An 11,284-nucleotide genomic window follows, 5' to 3' on the forward strand; every position below is an offset into this window, starting at 1 on the left:
GTAGATTTGCGTGGGGAAATGTCCAAGGGAGTAGGTTTGGTCTTAGCTTTGGTGGGGACACATCACCAACTCCTGTTGTCATGATACCAAAATTATTGTTTCGATACTGATGTGAAGAAACTCGATTTCGATACTTTTGCGATTTTTAAATTTTGATTTGGGAGCCCCCCCACAGTTGATCATGTTCATGAGCCCCCATGTTAATGCCCCAAGAGTGTAGCACTGTAGCTGCCTTGCTGATTTAGCTGTTGGCTGCAGCAACCCGAGCTAGGTAAAACCAATTTTTTTTTTCCATTTTTTGTACCGACAGTACTCGGTGACCTTGAGAAACGAAGATCTATGTGAAAAATCACCGGAATTCCCCTTAAATTATGCCTGTACGTAATTGGGTTGATATTGTGTGCCAAACATCACCCCCCAACCCCTGTTTGGTTTGGTCTGACAACAGGCCTGTCGCTCTTTCTATGCCACACATACTCTGACTGCTTTATGAGTTAATGAGTGAATGAATGGGACTTTTTTGATAGCTTGATTGCTTACCAAGTGTATGACTATTCTTTAAAACAGAACAAATTCAGAAAGAAATCAATGCTCAATGTCTTTTCTGTATTAGATTAATGACACTGATAGATTCAATTGATGCAGAAATTTATTTCACTAGAATATTTTTTGTTTGTTTTTTTCTTTGCTTTATAAAATACTGTACACACAAAAATATTAAACAATCACACTAACAAAATGTTTATTAGCAGTCGAGTTTCATAAAAAATAAAACTCTCATAATCCATTCAGTAATAAACAGTAATACAAAGGTGTTAAAATGGTTCTTACTGCTCAAAATGAGGAAAGAGGTTACCCAGACCTCTGACCTTGTGTAAGATGTTGTATTTATGGATCCAACACCTGAGTATTAATGCATATTCTCAACTCCATCTTCACAAAGTCATTGCCAGTTGTCCCAGTCAGTTCATATCACATGTTACATTGGGCAGTGTATTGCACTGCAATACAGCAAGTTTAGATGCTCTTTGTACAAAGTAAATGTATTTACATGTACATGTAGATGTGATGGACATTTCAAAAAGTCTTGTTTGCAGTTCTGCAGAAGAAATTCAGTTGGACCAAAAGTGTGGACTTAATAGTGTATGTCTGGATCCAAATTATAATTTGGTCTAAAGGACCTTGGCAGTAATATTTATCCCAAAGAGATTTTCAGATAAATCTGTATTCATTTTTCCAGTATTGCTATTTTAATCCATCAACATTGAGTCATCAGCTGCTGTTGTTTGTGAAGAGGTAAACTGGTGCAAGAAGGAAGCTTATGCAGGAGACACTGAGGACACTTCTGTCTTGCTTGTGGACACTGACGTCTCATCCTCTGGGGCCTTGCCAAGGACTGTCTGCATCATGCACCCACGGAACTAGAACACAGAGAATAGGAATCTAAAGTGCTTGAACAAAAAGGATGTTGTGCTGTAGTGTCCTCCCTGTGGAAATGCATTTCATTTAAATGACAACAGAGGGAAGCTTACCTGTTTGTTGAGCAGCACATAGATGAAGGGGTTAAACAAGGCTGAGGACTTGGAGAAAAAGGCAGGGACAGCCATGGACTGAGCACTGAAAGCAGCTCCCTTGTTGAAGAAAATCCAGGCAGCAACAGAAGCATAAGGGGTCCAGGCGATCAGGAATCCCAAAACCATCAGGATGCACATGCGTGTCACTTCCTTCTCTGCCTTCTGGGTGGAGGCTGAGTCCTGCTGTTGAGCTGCAGCCTATTGGGAAGAATAAGATGATTTCATATAGTGTATTATGCCATTTGGCTTGACTTTGACGTAAGTAGTCTTAGCCAGTGTACTTTAAAATTGATCACTTTAATTGAGCATTTTCTTACAAGTAATACCTAGTGCAGAGTTAGGGACTAGGGCAAGTACAATTAATCAATATACTCTCATATGAACTAAGCATGATAGAAAAACATTAAATGTTGAAAGTATGTTGGACCTGAAATCAGGGATGTAGTGGAGGCTAAACTCAAGTAAACACAGTTTATCCACCTCTGAGATTTCAGAAATAGAGTTTATTCACCAATTGCAACTTTTAACATTCAAAAATCACACTGTATTGTCCACATTCACAATATGTCCACTCATCAACACTCTACTTTAATACCACTGGTATTGTTATAAACATTGGACAATAACCTCCACCATCATCCAACATGTTCTGAATGTCTTTTTAAAAAATATGATACCGCTTGGCGCTGTCCATATCACCGTGATCACAGAATTCATAGTTTACCCACCTCTTATTTTACCACTACATCCCTGCCAGAAGTGGAAACAAAACATACCTACATGTATGTGCATCAGTAAACTTTGGTGATATCTTACAACCAAACCTACAGCTTACTTTGCCTCGCAAAAACAGCAGATTCTTACCGCTTTGACTGTGCAGACCAGGTTTCCATACGTGAAGAAGATAATGGTGACAGGAACACAGAAATGGCAGCTGAACATGTACATGACGTATGACTCGTTGTTGTATTCAGGGTTCAGAGTGTAGTAGTCAGGTCCGCATGAGGCCTGTAATCCCTCAGGAATGTACCTGTTGAAAAAAATAAGATGAATTCTGACCCACAGAGATTTTCAGTGTAAAAGAAAACAGACAATGTTCATAGTGTTTCAGTGCTCTTTCTGAAACACCAGCCATACCTGGACCAGCCAACCAGAGGAGGAACAGCACAAGAGCATGCCATGACCCATGTGAATGCCACTCCAGCTGCAGCATGGTTGGTACCAAACTTGAAGCTGCCCATGGGCTTGCAGACGACAATGTATCTCTCAATAGCCAGCACCACAAGGGACCACAGGGCAACTTGGCCTATATATGGGCAGGAAACATAGTTAAGATACATTATATACAATACATAAAGCAAGGAAGCAATATCCACAGGCCAAAAGCCTGTTAGAAATGCAAGTGATGGATTTTAACTAATAATCAGTTACCTCCAAGGGTAGCCATGAAACCTTCAATAGCACAACCCATTGGTCCAAAGACAAAGTAGCCATAAAGAGCTGAAGTGATGGTGATGGTGAATCCAAATAAGACCATGATCATGCCAGCAACAGCCAAGTTGACCAGAATAAAGTTGAGAGGCTGACGAAGCTTTTTGTGCAGCACCGTGACCAACAGTGTCATCCCGTTGATGGGGCCTCCGATACAGATGAGTAAAAACATGTAAAATGCAAGAGCCTTGAACTGCCATGGGTCAGCCAGGTAGTACTGCTCGTACTCAAAGGGACTCCTGACCAGCCCAGTCCTGTTGGACATGGGGATGTAGAAGTTGCTGCCCTCTGTGCCGTTCATCCTTTAAAAATGAATCAATGAACACAAGAAGAAACGTTGCCACAAGAGGAACTATCAGGTGCAGTTGTGTTTCCCTGTGTGGAGCGGAGGTGAGCATGTTGGTTTTATACCCTCACTTAGAGACTTAAAAGAGATTACTGAAAGTGTCCAGAGGAAAAAAGCAAAGATTAAGGTCTATTCATTAGCCGACAACCTGGATTTTCTCTAAGCGTATCATTACACTGCAAGCTTATAGTATTTATCCAATAACATACAGGGAATACAAAGAGTCATACACATGGCCCATGGCCCTCAGCTCATGGGTTTGAGATGTTTAACTAAAACAAGGTAGTTCAAACTTCACACCAAACCATTAAAACATTTCTGAATACTGTAGAAATTAGTGATTGTTGAAAATCTAATTTGAACATTACATGTTCAGAACCTTTATACAAAATGTTAAAGATGAATACAAAGATATAACTATCATGAAAATGTTTAGTTGTCGACCTAACTAATTCCAAAAGAACGGTGTTAATACGAGAAAACGACATATATGTTTGACTGAGAATAGTGGCAACTACAAGTATGGCAACTACATGTTTTATTGATTGTATGCCCTATGGCTGCAAGTATTGAATTGTGTTATATACGTTGAAGAGAGTTAGGTACAAGAATAGATAGAATAGATGCTACACTGACTTATACTACGGAGAATGAAGTCTCTGACATTATCAATGCGCACTTGATATTGCACTATGTAACGCTGTTGATTGGGTGGGATCATGACCCTTTTAACTGTATGCAAGTCGTTGAATATTGACTTCAAGGGACATAGACATCAATCCGTCCATCGTTACTTTAAAGCACACTAGAGAAAGGTGTGGTATATTCGCTACTATGTAATTCTATCAAGCATAAGGCATCAAGATGAACTCTTCAGAGTGTTCAGAGTAAGTCATAATAATTTGTCCGAAAACAAGTGGTGACCTTCATATGTTAACACAACGTTTTATTGACTTACAGTAGCACAATACAACATAAAGAGTTTATAGCTCAATAAATCATATGATTTAGCTCTTGTTGATTGACTTTTCTGCTGATAGATATACGTATGTGTACATGTAGATATGTATATATGTACATCCCTAATCAAAAAGGAGAATGTTATTGAGGGAAAACATTATTAAAATCTTAGGAAAACACTACTAAAACAATATAAGTAAGTGGATTAGTAAGTAAATCCACATAGCACAGTTTTAAACTGACTGATATATTCCAGTCTCTGTCTAAGAGTGTGCATAGCAGAGCAAGGGCAGATTGCTCCATCTTTTCCATTCAAAGAGCTTCTGGTATGGTTTGCATTTCTTACCTCACTTTATTTCTCAGTGTATTTATTTTTTTCATATGCTTTCATGATACCCTTTCCTATAGTATAATAATGATTTTTCAGGATTAAAAAATGACCAGTAGGGTTTTTCGGACTCTATCCCTTCTCAGAGATATGTATGCATTTAGATGTGTGTCCGCTCTAATAACTGAGATGCAAGGACTGGTCACTTTATGTCTCTAAAGCTACCCTTGACTTGCTTTCAAATAAATTATGTTCTGGCAGAGTAGCTTAGGATCAGAGTAGCTTATACGTCGAGTAGCTTATCTGAAGTGATATCGTAACTACTTTGAGGTTTATGAAGAAAGGGGCGGGCATGGAAAAGACTAAACTCTCCACTCTGTCCTTGGATGTGGGATGGTTAAGAGGAAGGAGCAGACAGCAGACGAGAGGGGAGGAGACACCGGACCTTGACAGGAAATAAAGGGATCGGGGGAGACCCATTTGAAATGTAGACATGCATGTTGAACATCGAACATTGTCATTCATGACACATTAAGCATATTAGACAATGATGATGATGGCAGTACAGTAACATATATATATATATATATATATATATATATATTTATTTATTTTTATTTTTTTATTGCATATCAACTCTCAACATAGACAAAGGAAATAGTTTATCATTTTTTTGTCCTTTTTGATGCAGGCGTTTATACATGTATTATTTTTACAAAATATGTACAGAAAATATTGTCAAGACATTATCTTCAAAGGACGTATAAATAAATTCCAAAGATCCATCAACAGCTGAGCAATACTTGTTACCTGTCTCACATGATGGTGTCTCACAAGTATTCACATTATCCAAGTAGTAGTATATGAACCCACACAGCAAAATATATGAATAGGTATATATATATATTGTTCTCAAATAATTTCTGTTATACAGAGACAGTTTCAAAACCTGTGCGACAATGTTGGAATTTTTGCCACATATAACAAATTGTGAGTGAATGTCTCTATGCAGGAGACACTGAGGACACTTCTGTCTTGCTTGTGGACACTGACATCTCATCCTCTGGGGCCTTGCCAAGGACTGTCTGCATCATGCACCTATGGAACTAGAAAGAGAACAGACACACTCACACTCACACACACACACACACACACACACACACACACACACACACACACACACACACACATACACACACACACACACAAACGGACAAGCAGTGACAGAAAAAAGAGAGAGGTTATTCTAGGGAATTACAGTCCAGACCAATGACCAATTTTCTTAATTTCATGCTAACATTGTTTCTTTTTTGATACATATGGGTGTCTAGTCAAGCAGCTAAATGTGGTTTACCTGTTTGTTGAGCAGCACATAACTGGGTTGAACAAGGCTGAGGACTTGGAGAAAAAGGCAGGAACTGCCATGAACTGAGCACTAAAAGCAGCTCCCTTGTTGAAGAAAATCCAGGCAGCAACAGAAGCATAGCAAGCAGTGAGGAAGCCCAGAACCATCAGAATGCACATGCGTGTGGGTGGAGGCTGAGTCCTGCTGTTGAGCTGCAGCCTAAAAATAAGATGTCTACTGTTAAGTAGGGGGAAAGGCTGAGGAGAAACTCTGTCTCTCTCTTTCTTTCTCTCTTTCTCTCTCTCTCTCTCTTTCTTTCTGTATAGTATGGATAAAGAATTCATAGACTCCGAATACACTGTCTGAATATGTGACTTAAAATTACAGAACAGTAACATATTAAGACAATGTATTAACAAAGTTTCTATTTTGATCCATATTCCAATAACCCTTGGATCAAGTCCAACTGGTTGTTTATTTAGGATTTGCAAAGAATAAATCACCTTTTCAGTAAAAATGTTAAAAGAAATTAAATAAAGATAAATTATTAATAAATTATGCTTAATAGAGACCCTATTGAGCATGAATACATAACATAGTTATGTATTCAAGAATAAATCACCTTTTCAGTAAAAATGTTAAAAGAAATTAAATAAAGATAAATTATTAATAAATTATGCTTAATAGAGACCCTATTGAGCATGAATACATAACATAGTTATGTATTAATGGATAACATTAATGTTCCCAAAAGTATATTTATTACTGCAATTACATATTTTAAGATTTACTATTTATTTAACAACACCAGAAATGAAGCCAAAAATAATACCGCTTTGACTGGGCAGACAAGGTTTCCATAGGTGAAGAAGATAGTGGTGACAGTAACACAGAAATGGCAGCTAAACATGTACATGACATAAGACTCATTGTTGTATTCCGGGTTCAGAGTGTAGTAATCAGGTCCGCAAGAGCACTGCATTCCCTCAGGAATGTACCTGTAAACAATTAAGATATATATTTAATTAAATTATTGTATTAAATGAAATGAATTAATTAATTCATTAATGATTTGATTTGGTTTGATTTACTATCCGTTTAATGTGTTGTATGTTGTTGTATAGTCATTAATAGTTAGGAAGATCATAAAACAGAAAAGGCATTACTATGTAAATCTCCCTGAACTTATGGCCTGCGGTCATAATAAAGTTACTGGCCAATTAAACAAGTGAGTGGCTGATCACTTATGTACCTTGAGTATGCTATTTAAATGAAGCCCTTGTCTTCTGTTTGCATACAAGCGTGACCCACCTGGACCAGCCAACGAGTAGTGGCACAGCGCAAGTGCTCGCCATAATCCATGTGAATGCCACTCCAGCGCCGGCATGATTGGCACCGAACTTGAAGCTGCCCATGGGCTTACAGACGACGATGTACCTCTCAATGGCCAACACCACGAGTGACCACAGAGTGAAACATCCAACTCTTGATTGCTGGGTAAGGTCATGGTCAAGATACATTTAGCTAACTGATTTATGTCCTTTGTCCAAACCGTGATTTCTTACCATACTGCGGTGCACCATGATTCATTAGGATGTGGAATCTGAATGAAACTCTTCTGTGTACCAAACTTACACATTTGACGTCCTCATGCTCTGTTCTGGTGGTTCAGCAGGAGAGCAGATGTATGAATGACACTGAAGGGCTATGCTAACAAGATGAGTTTTTTTACCCCTCCCCTCGACCACAATAAATATTACAGATATTCTCATGTCCCAAAGCTTTAGAGGCATTACACAGAGTCATGGTGGTGACAGGGACAGGAATGGAAACATTAAAGGGCATTTTATCACAGTATTCAGCCCTTTAAAATATATTCAATATTCAGATGCCATTTTTGGAGACTTTTAAACTCATATTGACTCACATTGAATAACACCGTTGTTTCCTACTATTAATAGGTTTCCAATAACAAAACATGCTTATATTGTGTTGAACAATGGAAACTTCCGTAAAGGATTGTAAATAATAATAATTTGTTATACACTTTTTGCTTTCGATAGAAACATTTTAGTCGTGGTCACAAGCTGCATGAGCTGTAAAGACAAGACAACACACAGCTGAATTACGAATGCTTTTATTACCCTAAAAACATAAATATTTATAAAATATTTACAGAACATAATGACACAAAGAGGTCCATTCCAATCCTTTCCCCATTCTCAGGTTGTTCAGTTATTTTGTGCTTGAATATGAAATGTCATTCTCATGTATGAATCTTTTTTTCCAAACCTTGTTGATTGCACAGCACCAGAGAGTATAGAATATGTGTTGCTCATCAAAGAAAACACTGAACCAACAGCACTTTGTATTTTATACTGAAGAAAACAGTCAGTAGGAATTCCCTTCTAAGAACAATAATTTCTTTGCCTGAAACTGCAATAATGCAAAAGAAAAACCGATAAAAAGAGAAAGAGATGAAGAATGCATTGAATGATGGACACACAGTGAAGACAGACACATTTGTTCAAATTTGATCAGGACATTTTGCAATCACTACCAAGTTCTACCAGAATTTTACTGCAAAACATACTGAGCAAATCCAAATGTTCTTGTGACTTCTTCTGACAATGTAATTCTTTTGAGACTTTTGGAGATGACCATTAAAGAGTCGACAATAACACGAAGTCTGAATGACATCTGCAAAGTTGTTTCAAAAAGGATGTGTGCCTATGCAGGAGACACTGAGGACACTTCTGTCTTGCTTGTGGACACTGACGTCTCATCCTCTGGGGCCTTGCCAAGGACTGTCTGCATCATGCACCCACGGAACTAGAAAAAGAGAGAGTATAAAAGAAAAACAGAGGCACAGACAAAACAGCAAGTATTCAAAGATATGGAGGTACAGTTTAGACCAAATACATGAAACAAAACAGAATGATTGTTTTAAATGTATTTTTTCCAAGACTATGGGTTAGAGATGAATGTAACATTGCGCTTCAAAATCATTGAATTGTACACTTCAACCACAGATTACCTGTTTGTTCAGCAGCACATAGATGAAGGGATTGAACAAGGCTGAGGACTTTGAGAAAAAGGCAGGGACAGCCATGGCTTGAGGTGAGAAGGCTACCCCCCTGTTGAAGAAGATCCAGGCAGCAAAGCTAGCATAGGGCACCCATGCCAACAGGAAGCCGAAGACCATGAGGATGCACATGCGTGTCACTTCCTTCTCTGCCTTCTGGGTGGAGGCTGAATCTTGCTGTTGGGCTGCAGCCTAATGATAAACCAGAGTGCCCATAAGAGTAGCGTCAGGCAAAAGATCTTACTGAGAATGAGGGCAATCTTTAAGTTAAGTTAATCTTCTTGCAGAGCTCTTGAAGAATAGTTCTACAAATGTCAATCACTGTTTGCATGTGATATGACATGCAAGGAGTGAATCATTTCAAAGGAAATAAATCACTTACTGCTTTGACTGTGCAGACAAGGTTTCCATACGTGAAGAAGATAGTGGTGACAGGAACACAGAAATGGCAGCTGAACATGTACATGACATAAGACTCGTTGTTGTATTCCGGGTTCAGGGTGTAGTAGTCAGGTCCGCATGATGTCTGCATACCCTCAGGAATGTACCTATTAAGATATATGGAGAAAGAAAAAAAATTAGAGGTATAAAGAGGAAATATCTATTTAATTTTTTTTATCGAACCAGGTAATTAAACAGCACTGAAACATCAAACAGAGAATTGATAATCTCATTACTTCAATCTCATGTTCCCTAACAGCCATCAGTGTAATCACATCAGCTGTCATCAACTGACTTTACCTGGACCAGCCAACCAGAGGAGGAACAGCACAAGAGCATGCCATGACCCATGTGAATGCCACTCCAGCTGCAGCATGGTTGGCACCAAACTTGAAACTGCCCATGGGCTTGCAGACAACAATGTACCTCTCAACAGCCAACACCACAAGTGACCACAGAGACACCTGACCTGTGTTGAGAGGAGCATAAAGAGTGTGAGGGACCACAGCCTTCCCTTGCAGGTTCAAAAACGTGGTTTACCTTTGAAATGTTGACTTACCACCAAGAGTAGCCATGAAACCCTCAATGGCACAACCCAAGGGTCCAAAAGGAAAGTAGCCAACCATTGAGGAGTAGAATGACACTGTGAATCCAAATAAGACCATGATCAAACCAGCCAGAGCAAGGTTGACCAGAATGAAGTTGAGCGGCTGTCGTAGCTTTTTGTGAAGGACGGTGACCACCAGTGTCATGGCATTGATGGGGAATCCAATGCAGATGAGAAGGAACATATAAAAACCCAGAGCCTTGAATTTCCATGGTTCAGCCAGGTAGTATTGCTCGTAGTGGTAAGGATCCCTCACCAGCCCTGTCCTATTGGACATGGGGATGTAGAAATTGCTACCCTCTGTGCCAGCCATCCCGAGTTCAAGCCAAAGAGCAGTGTGAACAGCTGATGCGGTCGAAGTCCGAAGTTGTTTTCACCTCTCTACTCTGATGCACATGCTTATATATACCGGTAAGTAGGTGGAGGAAATCTGCTAAAAGTATGTGTCAGTGAGACCTCCTGATCTTCAGACGGCTGACTGTCAGATTAGATATGATATCCCCCCCATGTGGATTAGTGACCAGATTTGCTGGTCAAGAGACAGGGTGTGGATACTGTGGAAGGTGGTGTAAGAATATGTCACATAGACTATTTCAGTCAACCAACCTCAACATGTGTGTGTTCTGCGACTCATTCTTCAACTTATTGATCTGTTCTGTTCTGCAGCAATGAAGAATGAATGAATAAATGAAATGTCTCCTCTATTTGTACAACAAGCCAATTAAAAAAAAAACATTCACACAGCATACAATTTAGAAACCTGGAACAAATGCAGCAAGAGATTCAGAGTTTGAATGAAAAATGTTTTGAGACTCTGAATTCCAGTAGGCTACTGATCATCAACTAATCTTAGAATGTTAGTATTGGCTGCAGCTTGAAAGTAACACATTGCTTTGGCTAGAAAAAATTATTTGTCGGTGTACATTGTGTCAATGTACATGTAATGTGTAGGAATGGTGTATTCCTGATAATGAAACAATCATTTTAAAATAAATATCTGAAGATTTTACTATGTGTATGTGTTTACTATCATTCAACAATTCGCCACAAGCAATATAAGATTGCATTACAGGTTGCTAGGTTAGAGCTCTAGAATCTTTGCTTTGG

At 38.9% G+C, this 11,284-nt stretch overlaps 2 protein-coding genes and 1 pseudogene across 2 annotated transcripts; all 3 read right to left on the reverse strand.

The window, feature by feature from the left end:
• Nucleotides 1-670: 670 nt before the first annotated feature.
• On the reverse strand, nucleotides 671-3,429 carry LOC121706779 (green-sensitive opsin-2-like). The gene is made up of 5 exons (XM_042088794.1): nucleotides 3,006-3,429; nucleotides 2,712-2,880; nucleotides 2,439-2,604; nucleotides 1,533-1,772; nucleotides 671-1,421 (listed from the first exon to the last, which is right to left on the reverse strand). The coding sequence occupies exons 1-5, from the start codon at nucleotides 3,364-3,366 to the stop codon at nucleotides 1,320-1,322; spliced, it is 1,038 nt and encodes a 345-aa protein (XP_041944728.1). The 5' UTR covers nucleotides 3,367-3,429; the 3' UTR covers nucleotides 671-1,319.
• A 2,274-nt stretch (nucleotides 3,430-5,703) lies between these two features.
• On the reverse strand, nucleotides 5,704-7,474 carry LOC121706560 (annotated as a pseudogene).
• Nucleotides 7,475-8,165: 691 nt separating this feature from the next.
• On the reverse strand, nucleotides 8,166-10,544 carry LOC121706559 (green-sensitive opsin-1-like). The gene is made up of 5 exons (XM_042088383.1): nucleotides 10,130-10,544; nucleotides 9,871-10,039; nucleotides 9,512-9,677; nucleotides 9,082-9,321; nucleotides 8,166-8,876 (listed from the first exon to the last, which is right to left on the reverse strand). Exons 1-5 carry the CDS (start codon nucleotides 10,488-10,490, stop codon nucleotides 8,775-8,777), a joined length of 1,038 nt encoding a protein of 345 aa, XP_041944317.1. The 5' UTR covers nucleotides 10,491-10,544; the 3' UTR covers nucleotides 8,166-8,774.
• Between the last annotated feature and the right edge of the window lie 740 nt (nucleotides 10,545-11,284).

This window comes from Alosa sapidissima, chromosome 4, assembly GCF_018492685.1.
Source record: "Alosa sapidissima isolate fAloSap1 chromosome 4, fAloSap1.pri, whole genome shotgun sequence".
NCBI classification, from domain to species: Eukaryota; Metazoa; Chordata; class Actinopteri; order Clupeiformes; family Clupeidae; genus Alosa; species Alosa sapidissima.

What these genes read in the sequence shown, in the direction of transcription:
- LOC121706559 (XM_042088383.1), bottom strand. Translation starts at nt 10,490, where the DNA reads ATGGCTGGCACAGAGGGTAGCAATTTCTACATCCCCATGTCCAATAGG. An exon ending in TTGTCTGCACAGTCAAAGCA is followed by an intron (nt 9,322 to 9,511) that starts GTAAGTGATTTA and finishes GTTTATCATTAG; the next exon opens with GCTGCAGCCCAACAGCAAGA. An exon ending in ATGTGCTGCTGAACAAACAG is followed by an intron (nt 8,877 to 9,081) that starts GTAATCTGTGGT and finishes CTCTTTTTCTAG; the next exon opens with TTCCGTGGGTGCATGATGCA.
- LOC121706779 (XM_042088794.1), bottom strand. Translation starts at nt 3,366, where the DNA reads ATGAACGGCACAGAGGGCAGCAACTTCTACATCCCCATGTCCAACAGG. An exon ending in TTTCATGGCTACCCTTGGAG is followed by an intron (nt 2,881 to 3,005) that starts GTAACTGATTAT and finishes GCCCATATATAG; the next exon opens with GCCAAGTTGCCCTGTGGTCC. An exon ending in CCTCTGGTTGGCTGGTCCAG is followed by an intron (nt 2,605 to 2,711) that starts GTATGGCTGGTG and finishes TTTTTTCAACAG; the next exon opens with GTACATTCCTGAGGGATTAC.